The 22,656-nt window shown below is 41.8% G+C and overlaps 1 protein-coding gene across 2 annotated transcripts in view; it reads right to left on the bottom strand.

Annotated features, from left to right (window-relative positions):
* Positions 1 to 22,656, bottom strand: part of slc38a3b (solute carrier family 38 member 3b) — a 145,382-nt gene that overhangs the window by 64,576 nt on the left and 58,150 nt on the right. For both annotated transcript variants that reach the window (XM_060919294.1, XM_060919293.1), the window contains 2 exons: positions 13,537 to 13,610; positions 13,336 to 13,428 (listed from right to left, as the gene is read on the bottom strand). In XM_060919294.1, coding sequence (XP_060775277.1) covers positions 13,336 to 13,428; positions 13,537 to 13,610 — 167 coding nt within the window. The remainder of the gene's footprint in view (positions 1 to 13,335; positions 13,429 to 13,536; positions 13,611 to 22,656) is intronic.

The following is a 22,656-nucleotide window of genomic DNA, read 5'->3' on the forward strand; positions in this document are numbered from 1 at the left end:
CCTTGGATACTCACCGGTATGCGATACGCTCCGGCCCGATCGAGGGCGGCCTCTGGCGCGTCGGGGATCCGAACCACCGCGCCCACTTCCATTGCTGTGCACTGCTGTTGAAGGTGGTCCGGTTCCCCGCAGCGCCAGCAAACCGGCCCGGGCTTCCCCTCTGCACCGGTGCTCTGGGGCTCACTCACCTGAGGTGGGGGAGAGACAGACACAGAAGGGAGACACGGGAGGGCACCGCGGGTGCGGCGGGCCGGCAGGGGTGGTGCCGGCCCCCGCCTCCGCGGTGGGGGAATGGGGCGAGGACGGGACACAGAAGGAGGGGAGAGAGAGAGAGAAAGAGAAGAGGAGAGAAGAGATGTCGACATCCGCTGTCCTGCCGCCGAGACAGCCGCCAGATGATCCTCCGCCAGCTCGACTGCCTGATCCAGCGACGCCGGGCGGTGGCACTGGACCCACTCCGCGGCTCCTGCTGGTAAGCGGGCGATGAACTGTTCCAGTACCACCTGATCGACGATTCCCTCGGCGTCGCGATCTTCGGCCCTCAGCCACCGCCAGCAGGCGTCCCGGAGCTGCTGGCCGAACGCGAACGGGCTGCCGACTTCCTCCATCCGCAGCGCGCGGAAGCGCTGGCGCCGCTGCTCCGGCGTGCGCCCCACGCGCTGAAGGACAGCCCGGCGAAGGTCGGCGTAGGCCAGCCGGCGATCGGCGGGGAGCTGTAGTGCAGCCAGCTGCGCCTCTCCCGTCAGGAGGGGGAGGAGGCGCGCCGCGCGCTGCTCCATCGGCCACCCCGAGGCTTCAGCGACCTGTTCGAATAACGTGAAGAAAGCCTCGGGGTCATCCTGCGGGCCCATCTTAGTTAAGGTGAGGGGAGACGGGCCCGCGGCCGGAGCGCTGGTGGGCCCCGCCGACGCGAGGAGACGCCGGAACGCCTTGCGATCTTCTTGCTGGGCCAGCACCAGGGCATCGAAGCGCCGCTCTTGTTCCTTTCGGAGTGTGATGAGCGCCTGGTGCTGGCTTTGCTGAGCCGTGGCGAGGGCGTGGACCAGGTCGGTGAACGGGGAGGATTCCATGGGGCTGCTGGGTTGGTGCTCCATTTCCCGGGTTTCGGCACCACTGTAGACTTCCCTAGGTGTGGGTGGAGCACAGAGGACGGCAGGACAGAGATCAGGTTCAACAAACAGTTTAATTGTTTCCACTTTTCAGGGGACACAAGAGGTTTTACCCAGACACACGCACACACACACATCAGGTGTCTGGTTCGGGAGAGATCTCCTCTGCTCTCGCTCTCCCTCCCTAAATAGGGCGCGGTCCCTGGGAAGACACACAAACAGGTTAATTGCTCTCAGGTGAAGTGAATCTGCCACTTACCTTCCCCGACTCCGCCCTCCTGTCACAGACCGGTGCTTGACCACGCCCCCGCTGCCACAGTGATATCTTGGCATTTGAACATTTTTGTCATTTTAGGGTGGCCTTTTATTGGCCCCACATAAAGGATGGTCATGACATGCATTACTCAGTGAAATTTTTGTCTGCAATGGTCACACCCGACTGGATCATGGATTATCTCAAGTCTGGGCACTGCTCAGAACTTGAGTAGAGGGACTTTTTTTTTTTTCAAAAAATGTTTACTGGTATGCTATACTATCATTTGATGTGGGCAGAAAAAAAAAATCAGTATCGGATGTACAAAATAAATAAAATCTTTAGGTGCTGCGTTTATATTTTTGTTCAGTGTACATTCAAGGAATGGGAAGACATGCTTTTGTGTCTCAAATAGTAAACCACACTATAAAGGTTGTTTAATTTCCTCCTAAATGCAATGGCAAACTGAATGATGAGTCTGTACTGCAGTACAGACTCCTGTTTTATAATGTTTTTAGTTTTATAATTCATCTTTGCAATATTGCTAGTCATTGCTCTAGGCAAAACAAAGTGTGTTTTGTGTCCTAAACTCCATATAAAAAGACATATTATGTACTAGTACTGTACGTAAGTCTTACGTATACAGTTAGGTCCATATATATTTGGACACTGACACAAATTTTGTTTTTTTTTACCTGTTTACTGAAACATATTCAAGTTATAGTTATATAATGGACATGGACATAAAGTCCAGACTTTCAGCTTTCATTTGAGGGTATCCACATTAAAATTGGATGAAGGGTTTAGGAGTTTCAGCTCCTTAACATGTGCCACCCTGTTTTTAAAGGGACCAAAAGTAATTGGACAATTGACTCAAAAGGCTATTTCATGGGCAGGTGTGGGCAATTCCTTTGTTATGTCATTCTCAATTAAGCAGATAAAAGGCCTGGAGTTGATTTGAGGTGTGGTGCTTGCATTTGGAAGATTTTGCTGTGAAGAAAACATGCGGTCAAAGGAGCTCTCCATGCAGGTGAAACAAGCCATCCTTAAGCTGTGAAAACAGAAAAAAACCCAACCGAGAAATTGCTACAATATTAGGAGTGGCAAAATCTACAGTTTGGTACATCCTGAGAGAGAAAGAAAGCACTGGTGAACTCATCAATGCAAAAAGACCTGGACGCCCACAGAAGACAACAGTGGTGGATGATCGCAGAATAATTTCCATGGTGAAGAGAAACCCCTTCACAACAGCCAACCAAGTGAACAACACTCTCCAGGAGGTAGGCGTATCAATATCCAAATCTACCATAAAGAGAAGACTGCATGAAAATAAATACAGAGGGTTCACTGCATGGCGCAAGACACTCATAAGCCTCAAGAATAAAAAGGCTAGATTGGACTTTGCTAAAAAACATCTAAAAAAGCCAGCACAGTTCTGGAAGAACATTCTTTGGACAGATGAAACCAAGATCAACCTCTACCAGAATGATGGAAAGAAAAGAGTATGGCGAAGGTGTGGTACAGCTCATGATCCAAAGCATACCACATCATCTGTAAAACACGGCGGAGGCAGTGTGATGGCTTGGGCATGCATGGCTGCCAGTGGCACTGGGTCACTAGTGTTTATTGATGATGTGACGCAGGACAAAAGCAGCCGGATGAATTCTGAGGTATTCAGAGACATACTGTGTGCTCAAATCCAGCCAAATGCAGCCAAACTGATTGGTCGGCGTTTCATAATACAGATGGGCAGTGACCTAAAACATAAAGCCAAAGCAACCCAGGAGTTTATTCAAGCAAAGAAGTGGAATATTCTTGAATGGTCAAGTCAGTCACCTGATCTCAACCCAATTGAGCATGCATTTCACTTGTTAAAGACTAAACTTCAGACAGAAAGGCCCACAAACAAACAACAACTGAAAACTGCTGCAGTAAAGGCCTGGCAGAGCATTAAAAAGGAGGAAACACAGTGTCTGGTGATGCCCATGAGTTCAAGACTTCAGGCAGTCATTGCCAACAAAGGGTTTTCAACCAAGTATTAGAAATGAACATTTTATTTACAATTATTTAATTTGTCCAATTACTTTTGAGCCCCTGAAATGAAGGGATTGTGTTTAAAAAATGCTTTAGTTCCTCACATTTTTATGCAATCATTTTGTTCAACCCACTGAATTAAAGCTGAAAGTCTGAACTTCAACTGCATCTGAATTGTTTTGTTCAAAATTCATTGTGGTAATGTACAGAACCAAAATTAGATAAATGTTGTCTCTGTCCAAATATTTATGGACCTCACTGTATGATATTGATTTATGTTTCATGTTTTCAGGACTTGTCTTGTTCTTCTGTTGCAGAAATAAATGTTTTTAAAAATAAATGTTTTTTATAAACATGTACTTTTGTGTAAATAACTCAGTTATATCCCTAGAAAACATATCACTATTGCCTTGAACTGTGTGCTTGAAAACTTGACGAAATACCGCAAAATTTTAGGGCAAAAGGAAATTCAAGGGGGCAAAATTTTTTTGAGGCCATTTAAGGTGTCAAAAGTTAACGCTGAGGCCTGCAGCTTCAAAACTGCACCCATCCCTCTTTTCTATGATACTGCCATAACGAACTAGTTTTAATGGGTGATTTCCTGAATGGATGCACTGGCTTCGTAAAGAGGCATATATGCTCTTAAATGAATTATGCCACAAGCACCTCATTTGTATTGACCCTCAACAGCAGGCATGATTAAGTTAACACAAAGCCTCTGGGAGGATTACAAATTTTTGGCTGGGAGAGAGAGGGAAATGAGAATGCAAAAACCCAAAAAGGGTATGCAAAAGGGAAAAGAGAACGATTAAAGATCAGAAAATGAAGGACAAACGTCAAAAAAATTTATGCGGATGAATAATCAGCTAATTGTACTGACTGCTTATTTAAAAGGCAGGGCAAGGCAAGTTTATTTATATAGCGCATTTCATACACAGTGGCAGTTCAATGTGCTTTACAGAGGTAAAAGCAAACAGTAAACAATAGAAAATAAAATTACATAAAATAAATGGGGAAGAAGAGAGAAAAAAATAAGAATTAAACAATAGTAGAAATAAAATAATAAAATGAAGTAAAAGTTCAGTAAAAACAGCAGAATAAAATAGAATAAAAGTTAAGTAAAGTTTAAAACAGGCAGAGACTGTAAAAGTTAAGTAAAGTTTAAAACATGTAAAGATGACGATATTTATCAGTTAGCAGAAAGCATCTGAAAACAGCTTGGTCTTTAGTCTAGATTTGAAGCTGCCAACAGCAGGAGCATTTTTGATGTCCTCTGGCAGTTGGTTCCATAGCTGTACTGCATAGTAGCTAAAAGCTGCTTCACCACACTGTTTTAACAACAGGTTTTACCAGTAAATTTTGCTGCTGCGATCTGGTAGATCTGATTGGGTTAGGCTGCTGCAACATATCAGAGAGGTGATTGGGCCCTGTACCATTTAGAGATTTGTACACCAGCAGCAATGCTTTAAAGTCAATTCTGTAGCTTACTGGAAGCCAGTGAAGGGACCTTAGAATTGGAGTAATGTGCTCTGTTCTTTTTGTTCGTGTGAGAACCCTAGCCGCTGCATTTTGAACCAGCTGAAGTCGTTTGATGGTCTTTTTTGGCAGGCCTGTGAAAAGGCCATTGCAGTAATCAACCCTACTAGAGATGAAGGCATGTATAAGTTTTTCCAGATCATTTTTTGACATAAGTCCTCTTAGTTTGGAAATGTTTTTTAGGTGATAAAATGCTGATTTAGTGATTGCTTTCATGTGACTGTCAAAGTTTAGCTCGCTGTCAATGAAAACACCAAGATTTTTAACCATATCTTTTGTTTTAATCCCCTTTGTGTCAAGAATAGTGGTAATCTCAGTCTTTCATCTTTTTTCCCCAAATAGAATTACTTCTGTTTTATCTGTGTTCAGCTGAAGAAAATGTTGTGACATCCAGTTGTTGATTTGGTCGATACACTGGTAGAGACATTCAAGGGGGGCATAATCATTAGGTGATAGAGCAAAATAAATTTGGGTGTCATCTGCATAGCAGTGAAACAAAATTGAGTTGTTCTTGATAATTTGTCCAAGTGGGAGCATATAAAGGTTGAATAGTAATGGTCCAAGGATCGACCCCTGGGGGACACCACAGGTCAAGGACATTGATGTTGAGGTACAATTTCCCATGGTTACAAAGAAGCTTCTATCTTTTAAGTATGATTTTAACCAATTGATAACTTTACCAGTCAACCCAACCAAGTGTTCAAGTCGATATAGCAGTATGTTGTGATCAACAGTACCAAAGCTGCACTGAGGTCCAGTAACACCAGGACCGATGTTTTGCCTGCATCAGTATTAAGACGTATGTCATTTATAACTTTAATCAGCGCTGTTTCAGTGCTATGATTGGCACGAAATCCTGACTGAAAGTGATCAAAACAGCTGTTTGATATCAAGAAGGCAGTTAATTGATTGAAGACAATTTTTTCAAGGATTTTCCCGATGAATGGTAGATTTGATATTGGCCTGTAGTTATTTAATACTGAAGCATCCAGATTACTCTTTTTAAGTAGGGGCTTTACAACGGCTTTTTTCAGGGACACAGGACCAATGCCAGTCTCTAGGGATGTATTTATGATCTGAAGCACATCTTAATTATGAGGTGAAGAACAGACTTAAAAAAGTTGGTGGGCAGAATGTCCAATTCAGATGTTGAGGAACTGAGATTTTGTACAGTTTTTTCAAGAGTCTCGTAATCAATCAAACAAAATTCTGACATTGTGTTGAAATTGTCTGTCTGTGTCACTGGTGATTGCAGCTTTTCAGTTATTTGCAACTGAGATATATTATGAGCAATATTCTGCCGTATTTTATCAATTTTACCTTTGAAGAAGGATGCAAACTCATTGCATTTATTAACTGAGAGAAGTTCAGGTGCTAATTGTGGTGGGGGATTAGTTAGCTTCTCTACTGTTGAAAATAGCACATGGGCATTGTTCATATTCCTGTTGATGATGTTGGAGAAGAAAGACTGTCATGCTTTACCAATTTCATAATTATATTTACAAAGCATCTCTTTATGGATTTGATAATGGATGTGAAGTTTAGACTTGCACCATTTTCTTTCAGTCTTCCTACATTCTCTCTTTAGCAATTTAACAGCTGGGTATTGCTTCCATGGTGCTTTCTGCTTGTCATTGACTCTTTTGATTTTGAATGGAGCAATATCATCCATAATTTGGGTCATATTTAAATTAAAAATTTCCAGTAAGTCGTCTACAGAGTCTGACATTTTGGTTGAGATCCGAGAGAGAGCTTGCTCAAAGAGAACACGTGTTGTCGTTTATGACTCTCCTACCCATAGTCGTTGAGCTGTTCTGAATGTGAGGGGACATAGAAACATCAGAGAGAAAACAGAAATGATCAGGGCCCTGTACTACAAACGGAGGTTAACCTACCCAGAAGTAACCCAGGGTTCCCCTGCTAAACCGGGGTTGACAAAACCTGGTTATCTTGTTTGGGGTTAAATGGTACTACGACGCCAGTTATGAAGTTGATTTGTTGAACCTGGTTTAACCTAATCAGCGTTAATGCGCGTTCACGTTAAAGGGGAGGTTATCAGCGCAAATCACCACTGTTCACAATGGCACGGTCGCCGTACTTCACGGAGGAAGAATGCACTGTCATAATGCAAAGCTACGAGGAGTTCAAAACAACATTAAGAGAAAAATCTAACACAGCGGCTGCCAATAAGGAGCGGCAAGCACGTTGGCAACGAATTGCCGATCGGGTAAATGCGTAAGTACATTCTCCCTTCTACATGTTCCAGAACAGAAGTATAGGATGAGAGAAAGCTTCATGATCAATCACAAGTCACAGAAAATGGTCCTTCGATGTGGCCCCAGTCATATATAGCTTGTTTAATGTCCGAAAAATCCTGAATAAAATTTGGTATGGTAAATTCATGGAGTAGCCTACTTAAGCTGATATGTGCACAGAGTCACATGAATTAGGATGACTGACTGTTCAGTCCCTTTGACTAAGTTGGTGTATGTCCTGTGAACATTTCAGAGGCAACAGCAGTGCCAAACGCACCTGGCAACAGGCGAAAATGAAATATAAAAACATCATTCATAATGGTGTGTGTGTGCGCATGCAAGCAAGCATTCATTTGCCTTTTTAATAGTTCAAATTGTTTTGTATATAGTTTATAATGTTGTTGTGTGATATTAATGATAATATTGTGGGAAAACTACTTTGCACGGACGTTCATTTAATTTATTCTATCGTCATTTTGTTTGTTCTATTTTTGTGTATTTTATTTATTTGTCTGTTTGTCTAGTTGTATCTATTTTTCTAATAATATATTTTTTGCATTAATAGTTTGTTTTTTCCTATTAAAATAATCTTGTGTTGTTATAACTATCTATTTATCTGACTGTTTAGTTGTATCTATTTTTATTACAATTTCAATATTTTTAATATAGAAAGTTTGTTTTTTTCTATTAAAATGTTCTTGTGTGATAACTAGTTCTTGTGTTATATTTATTGTAGTTGTATCTATTTTGTATCTCAGACTTAAATATTTTTGTAAAACAAGTGTTTTTCTATAAAATATTCTTGCGTTCTTGGTAACTATGTTCTTGAGTGGGTTCTTTTTTTTTTTTTTTACAGAAAAGCCGTTCTGCATGGACATTCATTGAAGCCCTCATTGTTTTTTAATGATTATTTATGAGCGTTTAGGGGTTACAATAATGTAAGTCTAGGTTGCTTTATATAAAAGGTATGTCCAGAAATATTGATGTCACTGTCTAAACAGAGGGATCTGGCTTCTTTAGACGCTGTCTTCTTAAAACTGAATAAATATTTAAAAAGAGCCAAATGAGCCAGTCTTTTGAACGGCTCTTTTCAAAGAACGGATCACAAAGATGCGGATCCCATCAAAGAGCCATAAATCCCATCTCTAATCTGCGCTCCGATATCGCACGGGTCATCCAGGTACGCTGGCATTGTCTCTAGAGGGAATGTCGGTGGAGAGGTGGTGTTTAAAAAGGGTGTGGTTAATCAGAAATCTCAGGTTAACCAAGAACATAACCTGAGACGAGCAGGTTTGAGATGCAGCGTAAGTTGCCATGGCAGCATACCTCGGTTTGAACATAGCCAACTTTCGTAGTATGGGTTAATCGGGAAGTTACGCTGCACGTGATCAAGTTACTCTCGAAGTTACCCTGGTAAGCCAGGAAACCCGCTTCGTGGTACAGGGCCCAGATAAGGCCAGGTCAACAACAGTAGTAGAAACAGTAAGACCCTTTGTGATAACGAGGTCAAGGGTATGACCACGAGAGTGGGTCGACCCCTGTACATGTTGTACTAGGTTGAAGTTGTCAATAAGTGCAAGTAGTTCTCTGGCATAAGTGTTTTCAGGATTATCTACATGCAAGTTAAAATCCCCAGATATAATAAGACAGTCAAACTCTAAGCAAATGACTGACAACAGTTCACCAAACTCTTCCAGAAAAACTTTGGCTGAATGTCTCGGAGGCCTGTAAATAGTTAATAACAATATGTTAGGAGAGCATGTAACAAGTGCACATAAGTGTTCAAAGGATGTAAAATCACCAAGTGAGGACTGTTTACATTGAAAAGAGGCTTTGGATATATTTGCGATCCCTCCACCTTTCCCTTGTCGGGTAGCACTCATGAAATTAAAATTTGGGGGGGGGCTGCTTCAATAAGGGTGGTAGCACTCTTTGCTTGATCCAGCCATGTTTCAGTTAGAAGCAAAAAATCAAGATTGTGTTTGCAAATAAGATCATTAATTAAAAATGACTTGTTTGAAAGTGATCTAACGTTCAGAAGAGCTAGCTTTACAGAAAGTCTAGAAGTAATATCCGCTTGGGCACTCTGATGTTGTTTTGAAACAGGAAGGAGACTAGACTGGTTTGCCCCCTGGGTTAAATATGCTCTATGCTTTCTATTTCTTATCAACACAGGAATAGAGAATGGCATAGGTATACTGGGTCCCAGCTTGTTTTCAAAACTACACCCAATGCAGGGACCCACAGCACATCATACAAGACTCACTGTATGTTCCATGAGGTTGGGAGGGGGAAGGATTGGAGGTGTCATGTATTTTTTAGATGGTGAAAAAGATTGGTAGCCAACTGAAAGTCCTGGGCGAACACAATTCAGTCTGTTGGTTGATTTTCGATGAACTGGGTACACTGCTTGTCGTGAATGATTTGAGCTGGAAAAATAGAGTGCAGCCATTGGCAGCAGTCTCTGCATACTTTTAGGGAAATCCATGCAGGGGGGAGACGGAGATGGTACAACAAAGTCAGAAGAGTGAGAATGAGATTGGTTCTTTGGTGAGGTCTTTGTGAGTGTCTCCATGACTGTCCCTGTGGTGACTGTCTCCCTGACAGTCTCTGTGATACTTGCAAAAAGAAATTGTTCAGATGGTGATTTCTCCCAAGTGGTAGCAAATCCCCTTATCTCATCTCATCATCTCTAGCCGCTTTATCCTGTTCTACATGGTCGCAGGCAAGCTGGAGCCTATCCCAGCTGACTACGGGAGAGAGGCGGGGTACACCCTGGACAAGTCGCCAGGTCATCACAGGGCTGACACATAGACACAGACAACCATTCACACTCACACTCACACCTACGGTCAATTTAGAGTCACCAGTTAACCTAACCTGCATGTCTTTGGACTGTGGGGGAAACCGGAGCACCCGGAGGAAACCCACGCGGACACGGGGAGAACATGCAAACTCCACACAGAAAGGCCCTCGCCGGCCATAGGGCTCGAACAGTGCTAACCACTACACCACCATGCCGCCTCCCCTTATACTACTAACAATAAAATCATTTATTTGTATTTTCTGCTCCCTTTTTCAATATTAATGGACACAGGCCCTAAACAAGTAGTAGTAACTTGCATGTGCAGTCTGGTAAATTTTGTGTGCAGGTAGTGGAAATTTTGTGGGGAATTTACAAAGAATTGCAAAAATGATGTTGAGTGCAGGGTGGCATGGTGGTGTGGTAGTTAGCGCTGTCGCCTCACAGCAAAAAGATCCGGGTTCGAGCCCCGTGGCCGGTGAGGGCCTTTCTGTGCAGAGTTTCCATGTTCTCCCCGTGTCCGCGTGGGTTTCCTCCGGGTGCTCCGGTTTCCCCCACAGTCCAAAGACATGCAGGTTAGGTTAACTGGTGACTCTAAATTGACCGTAGGTGTGAATGTGAGTGTGAATGGTTGTCTGTGTCTATGTGTCAGCCCTGTTATGACCTGGCGACTTGTCCAGGGTGTACCCCGCCTTTTGCCCGTAGTCAGCTGGCATACGCTCCAGCTTACCTGCGACCCTGTAAAACAGGATAAAGTGGCTAGAGATAATGTGATGAGATGAGAGAATAATTGTACAACATGTATCTTTAACAAAAAAAAAAAAGAATTTGGTGCACAAGTTTTAATTTAGGGGCGGCACGGTGGTGTAGTGGTTAGCGCTGTCGCCTCACAGCAAGAAGGTCCTGGGTTCGAGCCCCGGGGCCGGCGAGGGCCTTTCTGTGCGGAGTTTGCATGTTCTCCCCGTGTCCGCGTGGGTTTCCTCCGGGTGCTCCGGTTTCCCCCACAGTCCAAAGACATGCAGGTTAGGTTAACTGGTGACTCTAAATTGACCGTAGGTGTGAATGTGAGTGTGAATGGTTGTCTGTGTCTATGTGTCAAGCCCTGTGATGACCTGGCGACTTGTCCAGGGTGTACCCCGCCTTTCGCCCGTAGTCAGCTGGGATAGGCTCCAGCTTGCCTGCGACCCTGTAGAAGGATAAAGCGGCTAGAGATAATGAGATGAGTTTTAATTTATTTTAGGTTTTCTGAAATCAACACCCAGTTGAAATTATGCATACAGGTTTAAAAAGATGCATACAGCACACCTAATATTTGGTTAAAGGTCCCTTAGGAAGCTTCACCTTGACCAGATACTCTTGGTAGCCATCAACAAACTTACGGCAGAATTCTGGTGGGATATTTCACCACTCTTCTTGTCAAAATTAGTAGAATTCAATTCAATTTGTTTAAATCCACACATGGTTGAAATCAGGACTTTGGGAAACCTATTCCAAAAGCCAATTCCACAACCAGCTTTGATATGTTTGGGATCGATGTCCTGTTGCAACACCCAGTTATGTCCAGGTTTCAACCATCTAGCTGATGATTTGAGGTTATACTGAAGAATTCTGTGGTAGTCCTCCTTGTTCATTATTCCATCCCCTTGTTTAACCATGCTTAACAGTTGGTACATTGTTCTTGGGGTTGAATGCCTCACCTTTACTCCTCCAAACATACCTCTGGCCATTATAGCCAAACAACTCAATCTTTGTCTCATCTGACCATAAAATTTTCCTCCAAAAAGCTTTTTCTTTGTCCATGTGGTCAGCTGCAAACTTTAGTCAAGCTTGAATGTGCCGATTTTGTAGCAGGGGCTTCTTTCTTGGAGGGCAGCTTCTCAGTCCATGGCGTTTGAATGTAGACAGTGTTCCAGCAGCTTCCAGTTTATAGCAGGCCTGTGCCTTTGTGGTTCCTGGGTTGTTTCTGACCAATTTTCTCTCAGCTGAAGGTGACAGTTTGGATCTTCTTCCAGACCTTGGCAAAGTGGCTACGCTTCCCAATAACTTGTACTTGTCAAACAAACCCTTTTTATGTTTGCACAGAGCCGCTACCGGCTGTAGTCAACCATGATCACTAACATGAAGTTAAGAGGCCTTGGCTTTGGCAGGTTAAAAGACACTTTTGAACTTTCGGCACCACTGAATTAATAATCTAAGTGGGTCTATGTATATTTTTAACACTGTATGTATAATTTTGACTGTGTTGATTTCAGAAAAGTTAAAATAAATTAAAACTTGTGCACCAAATTATTGTTTTTTTATGCCTCCGCCACTGTAAGGTGCAGGAGGCATTATGTTTTCGGGTTGTCCGTCTGTCCATGCGTCCGTCCATGCGTGCATGCGTCCGTCCCGAAATCTTGTGAATGCGATATCTCAAAGGCTAATGAAAGGAATTTTACCAAACTTTCACCATTTGTGTGCTTTGGGACAAACATGAACTGATTAGATTTTGAGATCAAAAGGTCTAAGGCCAAGGTCACTGTGAGGTCAAATGCCTGTCCGAAAACCTTGTGAACACAATATCTCCAAGGCAGATGAAAGGAATTTCACCAAGCTTTCACCATTTGTGCATTTGGGGACAAAGATAAACTGATTAGATTTTCAGATCAAAAGGTCTAAGGTCAAGGTCACTGTGAGGTCAAATGTCTGTCCAAAATCCTTGTGAACACAGTATCTCCAAGGCTAATACAAGTAATTTCACCAGGTCAAGATTACTGTGAGGTCAAATGTCCATCCCCAAATCACAACTTAATAAGGCGTGTAGTCTACCGGGCGGAGGCATCCCCATCGACGCCGTTGACTTCGAGTTCTATCTAGTTTTTCTATTCAAGATGTCCATGTTGTACAATCATTCTTCCACAGAAAAAGAACAGTTTGAAGAAGTTACTGAAAGCCCAATATTGCCATGATATTCATGCACACATGAGTGTATGTAAACTTCTGACCACAGCTGTATTCATTAAGGCTAACACTAAAAACTGACTTGACATTTTCCTCATTTGGAAAACACAGTGCACTGTCGACCCTTTTAGTTAAATCAGCTTGCACATTTTTTGCAGGTTATTAAGTACTGCATGCAAATACCACTGTAATCACAGCTCTTGACTAAAGATACAATGTTTAGGGTAACATGAGTTTAGTGTAACATAGAAGAAAAATCCTGAACATCTTAAAGAAATTAACCATTCCATGTTTCTTTATACAGTCTACATATATACATAATATGGAGGGGGAAAGAAAGAAATCCCAAATGCAGGGCACAGATTTTGGTAGGCAGAATAAACCCATATATGAGGCTGTTCTTACCGCCAATGTTCTGCATTGTTATAGCAATTCCAGCTGCCATTTTGCCAGGTGTCCCAAAAGCCCGGAAGCCCAGCTGCTCATAGGCTCTGATTCCTGGAAGCATTGTCAGAATATGAAAATAAACTCTGAATATTTAATATTCAGTATGTGAGTAATTACAGAATTAAACGATTACAGCCACAGAAAGAGTTGTGGACTTACCCACAACACCGGAGGCTTTTAGCAAGAGGTGAATGGAGTAAGCTGAAAGAACAGCAACTGCCGTGAGGAGGAACCTGACCAGAAAACACTTATGACAACCCAGTTTCAAAAAAAAAACCCTTTGCATGCCTCTTATCTTATCAATATCTTTTATACCTACGTATACAACTATGAAATTTGAATAAGATTGATATGCAATAAATAATTTGAGCTTCTCTTTTAAATATATATTCAGTGTTGCTCATTTCATGCGTAAAGTTTGTTCTTTATGCTTTTTACTTTGATAAGAGACTTACGAGGCTCAGGAAACTTCTCCTCTTTTCTGCAAACACAATCAGGTTTGCAAGCCGCATGGTAATGTGGTACAGTACAGGCATTTTCAAAACACGGAAAGTCTCTGTATTCTCAGTAGCCTAAAGAATTTACAGGGTAACAACTACATGCATTTTGAAAATATTTACATTATAGTACTGTGTTACAAAGTGGCTTGCAGGCCTGACTGTTTTAGCAGAGAAGAGGAGTTGTTTCAGAAACAATGAAAGTCTAATCATATGTTGTGAAAACCACAAACTTTATGCTTGAAGTGGGCAACATCAATAAGCATTCAGTAATCATTAAAAGATTTTATTTTATTTATATTTTACTCATGTTAATCCATACCCTGGTCTTCTTAGGAAGGGCAGAAATCATTGCTTGGTGCAAATACACAGAACAAATTTGCCTAATGTTATATGTAGCTATGGAGTGTAGACTATAACTACCTTCTGAAACGTATCAGTTAATGGTGCACATGTGAAAAAAGTTACAACTATAAATTGTACAGGCGGCACGATGGTGTAGTGGTTACCACTGTCGCCTCACAGCAAGAAGGTCCTGGGTTCAAGCCCAGTGGCTGAAAAGGGCCTTTCTGTGTGGAGTTTGCATGTTTTCCCCGTGTCTCCATGGGTTTCCTCTGGGTGCTCCGGTTTCCCCCAAAGGCATGCAGATTAGGCTAACTGGTAGCTCTAAATTAACCGTAGGTGTGAATGTGAGTGTGAATGGTTGTCTTTGTCTATGTGTCAGCCCTGCGATGACCTGGCGACTTGTCCAGGGTGTACCCCGCCTCTCACCCATAGCCATCTGGGATAGGCTCCAGCTTGCCTACGACCCTGTAGGACAGGATAAAGCGGCCAGAGATAATGAATGGATGGATAAATTGTACAGTTGTAAACTATAATGCATCTTAGTGCTTATTTCTTTAGGGCACTGCTTTAATGTTTAGCTGAATCTACTAATGTGGACACTGATACATGGGTTCATAAGTTATAACATACAGTACCTGTCAAAAGTTTGGACACATCTTCTAATTCAATGTTTTTTCTTTATTTTTATTAATTAAAAGACACTTCATGTAGGCATATCAGGTGAAAATTCAAATTCAATCCAAATTGCTTGAAACTGTTCTCACTGTGTCAGGATGCAGGCACTTACGGATGTATGTGCAGGGGAGAGCGGGGAACGCAGACTGGCAAACAAATCCAAAACGCTAGATAAAATTGAAGTCGAGGGACAGGCAGGGGTCGATCGATCGGCAGACAGAGTAATAAGGGCCAGACTAAAGAGTAATGAGAATGAGACAATAGCGAGGGTCGAGAACACGATAAGGCAGGCAGAATAAGGCTTGGTATGACAGGTAAGACACTGAACAATACTTCACATCAAGTGATTGTGGGAGAGGTGTTTATATTAGCATGGGCTGATTAACCAGGAAATGAGTGACAGGTGTAATTAATAGACAGGTGATAGAGAGCGCTGTGGTTCTTGGGTGTTGACCCCCCCCCGAGGAGCTCCCTCCAGGAGCTACATTCTCCCTAAGACGCCTCCTCCTTCTGGATGCAGGTTTGTTGGGGTGTTGGTTGTGAAATTCTTGAGCAAAGAGAGGGTCTAGGATGTCCTTAGCTCCCACCCAGCTTCGTTCCTCTGGTCCATAGCCCTCCCAATCTGCCAGGTACTCTAGCTGGCCTCTTCTACGTCTAAAGTCTAGGATCCGATTTACCTGGTAGATGGGTTCTCCTTCTGGGCCAGGAGACGGGGGGTCGGGGGTGGGCATGTTCTCAGACAGGGGACCCTGGATGGAGGATTTGAGGCAGGCGACATGGAAGGTGGGTGACAGACGACTGTGAGGTGGGAGCTCAAGTCTATAGGAAACCTCGTTGATGTGTCGGAGCACCCTGTACGGGCCGATGTAGCGTGCCTGTAATTTTCGGCATGTGTTGGGTTCCCTAAGGTCTCTGGTGGACACCCATACCCGATTGCCAGGAGAGTACTTGGGGTTGTTGCTCCAGTGCTTATCGACGGATTCCTTGTACTTGACATTAACATAATGAGTTAATTAATACTAACTAAATATAAATTATGCTAATTAGGTAAAAATGTTAAATCTGTACACTCAATAAAAAAGTAATAAAATATTATTTCTAATAGCCTCTTTGCGCTCTGGAGGCCTTTGTATTTCTCAAAAGTAGGGCCTACTAGCATTTATATGAATATAAATGATAATTGTGGCAGCGGGGGCGTGGTCAAGCACCGGTCTGTGACAGGAGGGTGGAGTTGGGGAAGGTAAGTGGCAGAATCGCTTCACCTGAGTGTCATTAACCTGTGTTTTGTGTGTTCTCCCCAGTAAACCGCCCTATTTAAGGAGGGAGAGCGAGAGCAGAGGAGTTCAGCCCCGGACGAGACGCTGTGTGTGTGTGTGTGGCTCTCTCGCTATTTTCGAAACATTATTGCAAACCTGAAAAGTGTGGCAATAAAGCCGATTAGACAAACCTGATCTCTGTCCTGCCGTCCTCTGTGCTCCACCCACACGCGATTCTCCCTACAATAATATTCACAGCTTTCAAGGCGAACCTCAAAAAAACTGTGTGATCCACATCCAGTGAACAATTCCAATTAATTGAACTGAAATTGACACATGCGTTTCTGACTTCGTTTTTTTTTTAAATCTCATTCCAACCACAAAGATCTCAATATTTTTCATCAAAACTACTGCAGTTATATTATAAAATAGTTATTTATTTACATGAATCAGTTTTATTTGAAAAAAAAAATAAGTAGGTAAAGCTATGAAAACTTACTTCAAAGTCTCTCGTGAATCATAACATCAAAACTAGCTGACGGAAAATTTTGCTGAATACTTCATCAGAAACGCTGAGAACTAGAGAACATCCGTATAAAAATTCTCTGATTGATATTCATGAGTAATCCAGTTGGAAACCGATCAGGAGAGAGAGAGAGAGAGAGTCTGACCACTTTCCTGTGACTCTAAAAGCGCCGGCAGTTTCCTGACGTCGCGTGAGCAGAGAGTGGACTCTGTTGTACCAACTTCACCCTGCTGTTACTCCCAAAGTACTGAACAGATCTTAATGAGATAAATTTCTTTAGAAAGCAGAAATTGTGTACTTTTTAATGATAGTATTCACGATAGAAAATATTCAAGAGTTAAGCAATGACAGATTTGGAAACTTAGATGAGCGTCTGCATGCACAATTTTCACAGCACAGCCAGTGAGCGTCTGATATACCTACTTCATGTCTTAAAGTAATGATGGATGTTGTTCCTCTTTACTTAGTTGGGCACTTCTTAACATAATATGTATTACTACAGTTGTGGAATAGGGCTATTTACTGTGTTTTTATTATTTACTATTTACTGTTTGATCTCAGTCCCATTAAGAAGGAAATAAATTGCACTAATTAACTTTTGACAAGGCACCTGTTAATTGAAAAGCGTTCCAGGTGACTTCCTCATGAAGCTGGTTAAGATAATGCCAATAGTGTGCAAAGCATCATCAAGGTAAACGCTGGCTACTTTGAAGAATCTAAAACAGGAAACATATTTTGTTTTTTAACACTTTTTTGTTTTTGTTAACCAGAGACACAGACGACTTAGTGTAAAGAGTGAATATGCAAAACAAACACTCACTTCTCTTTTAACCCCTGTAAGTCCTCACTGGCCAACACACACTTTACTGCTGTTTTTATTATTTACTATTTACTGTTTGATCTCAGTCGCATTAAGGCTACATCCACACGACAACGGCAACGAGATTTTATTAAAAAAAATATCGCGTCCACATGGGCAACGGATCAGTAAAATATCAGGTACATATGGCAACGCAACGTTTGCTGAAAACGATGCAATGCACATGCCACACCTCTACGTGTGCTGTAAGACGGTCCCATCGGAGACACCAGAACAATAGAAGAAGTAGGACGCATGCGCATAAACCCCTTCCTCTACCCAGCGTGAAGCACTCACAGGAACAAACACACAACAACAAGAAGAAGATGGCTGTGACTACGCGAGGAAATCGTGCCTTCTATGTGTACAAATTAGTTTTATTAGTGTGCATAGTTTTATATAACTTAATTTTCTTATTGTGTGTGAACATTTTGAAAAGCATTTTTATATAATTTATATAACTTTTTATATTGTGTGTGAACATTTTGAAAAGCAGTCTTATCCAATAAAAAAAGAAATTCAAGAAATGTTCAGTTACTTGTTTATTTAAAAGAAAAGCTGTATACAAAAGTGAATGCAATGCAGTGGTTCATACAAAACAGCGAGAGTGCTGCTTGTTCTAGTCATGTGGTTGTGACGTCATCGTAAACAAATCCGTTCTACTCATCCAGACGACTTCGCAACGGCGCCGTTGCCAGACTTTTCCACTCTGGAACCCGTTCTCAAAAAATATCGTTTTGGGGCACCCAAAACGCCGGTGCCGTGTGGACGCCAGGCTGAAACGATAAACAATTTTATCAGATTCACCTGAATCCGTTGCCGTGTGGACAGCCTCTAAGAAGGAAATAAATTGCACTAATTAACTTTTGACGAGGCACCTGTTAATTGAAAAGCGTTCCAGGTGACTTCCTCATGAAGCTGGTTAAGATAATGCCAATAGTGTGCAAAGCATCATTAAGGTAAACGCTGGCTACTTTGAAGAATCTAAAACAGGAAACATATTTTGTTTTTTAACACTTTTTTGTTTACCACATAATTCCATATATGTTCCATATGTTATTTCATAGTTTTGATGTCTTCAGTATTGTTCTACAATGTAGAAAATAGTCAAAATACAGAAACACCTATGAATGAGTAGGGGTGTACAAACGTTTGACTACTACTGTAAGCAGATGTGTTTAATGCTTTAAGTATAGAGTGGTAGTATTCAGGTTTTAGCAATATAAATGGGAGATCATAGGGTTTTTTACAGGAAGCTGTAATAATTACGCTCCACATTTTGAGCCAGAGACTTTATAAATCATCACCGAGAGTTCAGCCAAGTTAGGTCGTTTTTGTTAACCAGAGACACAGACGACTTATGTAAAGAGTGAATATGCAACACAAACACTCACTTCTCTTTTAACCCCTGTAAGGCCTCACTGGCCAACACACACTTTACTGCTACCAGCTACACATGAGACATTTCTCTAATTGTTATATTAGAGCATGTCTCAAAATTCAAGAAAGCCGCTCTGAATTTAGTTGATTAATGTGTAATTGTTTAGTTTCTGTGATCGCTTGTGAGTAAATCTTGGAAGCAAACACACTGCATGCCTGCCTGACCAATGGGAAACTCTCTGCAATCAGCATTTTCTATAAAACACATCAGCGAATGGTGGAAAAACGTTTTATTCTTTTCAATGTCGCATTTGTGTATGGACAATAGAAACTAGTTTAATCGAACTGAAACGAGTAGGTGTTCAGAAGGCACAAGAATTCTGTGAGAAATTCTGCAGTGGATACTCTATTGAGATACACTATGGACTGCAGGCCCACTTTTGGATAGAGAGTATTTCCCATGACCCTTTGTGTTCACAAGCCAGTGCCAAGGTTTGGATGGAGCAATGGGTTGCCTGCAATGACCCATTAGCTTTGGGGGAAAAGTTCATCACTCAGCAGTCCTCAAAATGTTAGCGTCAATACCTTTCCCAGACAAGCGAGTTAGCCCACTGATGCCCTCGTGTTCTTTACTGGAATGCATGCTTAGGCAAATGCTTGTGACGTTAACACCAGACACACAGGCTGATAAATGAATTTCCATTTATAAATCATTAGCAATCGTGAGAAGTCAAGTTTCCTGATGACTATGGGAACGCCACAGCTGGATTAATATTTGATTACTGATTGATTTGTACTGCTGTGGAATATTGTAGCAGGCATCTGAAAAGCTCTATTAAACTTACATAAGTCCCATGACAGTTGTGGTATGATTGAACTACTGGCCTCAGCTTGGTCGAGCTGAGAATTTCAGTAAAAGCAATTCAGTGTTCCACTGTTGGCACATATGGTAGCAGTCTGCATGCCTAACTGAAGTCATATCTTATTTGCCTTCCACGTTGAAACAAATTCTCACTCTACATATAACCACAAAAGGCATGTGGGATTGGGCTAAGCACAAAGTTGAACTTAAGCTAATGTTATCTTTTCCAGATAGTAATTATCCCAGTACTACTCAAAATTTCATATAATTTCCGAGGTTCTGTATACTGATGTCAACTTGGGCCTTATTCATCTGGACCCAAATTTCTGTAATACTGCATTGTGGCAATGTCAGCTATCAAAACGGACAGATTTAGGGTGAAAAATCAAATCAAATTTCCAATCAGTTATCTGTTTTATGCTTTCAGCCATGATCACTAACGCAAACTTGAATGAACAAACTCACCTCTTCCTGCATAGTAAAATTGGTATAGAAACAAAGATAGCTCGATCGATGGATAGATAGAGAACCTATGTAATCAATTGCTTTATACAGAAGTCTACAATATTTTAAATCCATAATCTTTATATTCTGATGTGCTTGCCATTTTTCTTTTCTGTCCTGCCATAGTTAATGCCAGGGGGAATGAGCAAACTTTTCCTTTCCATGTCAAGCACGTGAGAGCATGAATGACTAATAGTTTAACACAACTAATAAATGTATAGTTTATGTGACTGCAGACTGTGTTCTTAGTAGAAGGATCAGCCTTCCAGGTAATCGGAGCCACGGTGTCCAGTAGCACGTGTGATACAGAAGACACCTAAGCTTGATTTCAGCTCTGCTGTCTAAACCAGACCAAGACAGGTCAGACAGTGAATCCAGTCAGATGAGCGAATGAGATCTGATGGCCGTATATGGGGAGGGGCGAGACTTTTCTGAAGGGAAGGAGGGGCTCAGGAGAGGAGCACAAGGACTATTTCAGACTTGGCCTTTCCAGGCACAGAAGGGGCAAGAGCAACAGACGGAAAGTTTTCAGGGGTAGGAGCTTAACCCTACAGGCAGGACAGAGACTGAGTCATGGAAACTTTTCAGAGGGAAGGGCTTGTGCTAGCAGGTAGAGCAGGGCTGAATGATGGAAAACTGGAGTGGGAGGGGCAGAGAGTCGCTTCACATCCTGAAGGACATGCCTTTTCCTCTCCTCTTTAGGAAACAAGGTCGCTGCGCATGATAAATGACATTACTGAAGGTCAGGGTGAGTGTGTGTAAGAAGCATGTCAAACCAATTTATCAACTCCTTCTGCCATCACTCGCAGCTAAACACAGAAGGTGTTTAAAATACAATTATACTTTAGTATGTATACTACAATGCCAATTCCAAAAAAGCTGGGACACTGTGTAAAACTGTGTATAACAAAGACAACATATCAAATGTTGAAACTGAGAAATTTTATTGTTTTTTGAAAAATATATGCTCATTTAAAATATTATAGCAGCAATACGTTTCAGAAACATTGAGACAGGAGCAACAAAAAACTGAAAAAGAAGTTGTGTAATGTTAAAAAAAAAAAACTAATTTGGTTAATTGGCAACAAGTCAGTAACATGATTGGGTATAACAAGAGCATCCCAGAGAGGCTGAGTTTCTCAGAAGTAAAGATCGAGAGGGGTTCATCGCTCTGTGAAAGACTGCGTGAGCAAACAGTGCAACAGTTTAAGAATAACATTACTCAAAGTTGCAAAGAATTTGGGGATTGCATCATCTATGCTACATAATATCATTAAAAGATTCAGAGAATCTGGAGAAATCTCTGTACGCAAGAGACAAGGCTGAAAACTGACATTGGATGCCTGTGATCTTCAGGCTCTCAGGCGACACTGCATTAAAAGCAGACATGTGTCTGTAGTGGAACTCACTGTATGGGCTCAGGAACACTTCAGAAAACCATCGTCTGTGAAAACAGTTCATTACTGCAACCACAAATGCAAGTTAAAACCAGATATAAACAATATCCAGAAACACTGCCACCTTCTCTGGCCCCGAGCTCTTTTACCATGAACTGAGGTGAAGTAGAAAATTGTCCTGAGGTCTGACGAATCAAAAATAGAAATTCTTTTTAGAAATCATGGACACCACGTCCTCCAGGCTAAAGAGGAGAGGGACCATCCGGCTTGCTATCAGTGCACACTTCAAAAGCCAGCATCTATGACGGTATGAGGGTGCATTAGTGGACATGACATTGGTAGCTTGTACATGTGGGAAGGCATCATTAATGCTGAATGAGATACACGTTTCAGAGCAATATGCTGCCATCCAGACAATATCTTTCTCAGGGCAGGCCTTCCTTCTTTCAGCAAGACAATGCCAAACCGCTTTCTGCACATATTAAAACTGCATGGCTCCATAGTAAAAGAGTCCAGGTGCTAAACTGGCCTGCCTGCAGTCCAGACCTGCCTCCCGTTTAAAACATTTGGCACATTATGAAGCGCAAAATACGACAAAGGAGACCCCGAACTGTCGAACAAATTAAATTTTATCTCAGGCAAGAATGGGACAACATTTCCCTTTCAAAACTACAGCAATTGTTCTCCTCAGTTCCCAAACATTCACAGTGTTGTTAAAAGTACAGGTGATGCAACACAGTGGTAAACATGCCCCTGTCCCAACTTTTCAAAAATGTGTTGTTGACATCAAATTAAAAATGAGCATATATTTTTTGAAAAACAATAACATTTCTCAGTTTCAACATTTGATATGTTGTATTTGTACTATTTTCAATGAAATATAGGGTTTCCATGATTTGCAAATCATCGATTCTGTTTTTATCTACAGTTTACACAGCATTCCAACTTTTTTTGGAATTGAGGTTGTATAATAAAGCA

The sequence above is a fragment of the Neoarius graeffei genome, chromosome 4 (assembly GCF_027579695.1).
Source record: "Neoarius graeffei isolate fNeoGra1 chromosome 4, fNeoGra1.pri, whole genome shotgun sequence".
Lineage (NCBI taxonomy): Eukaryota > Metazoa > Chordata > Actinopteri > Siluriformes > Ariidae > Neoarius > Neoarius graeffei.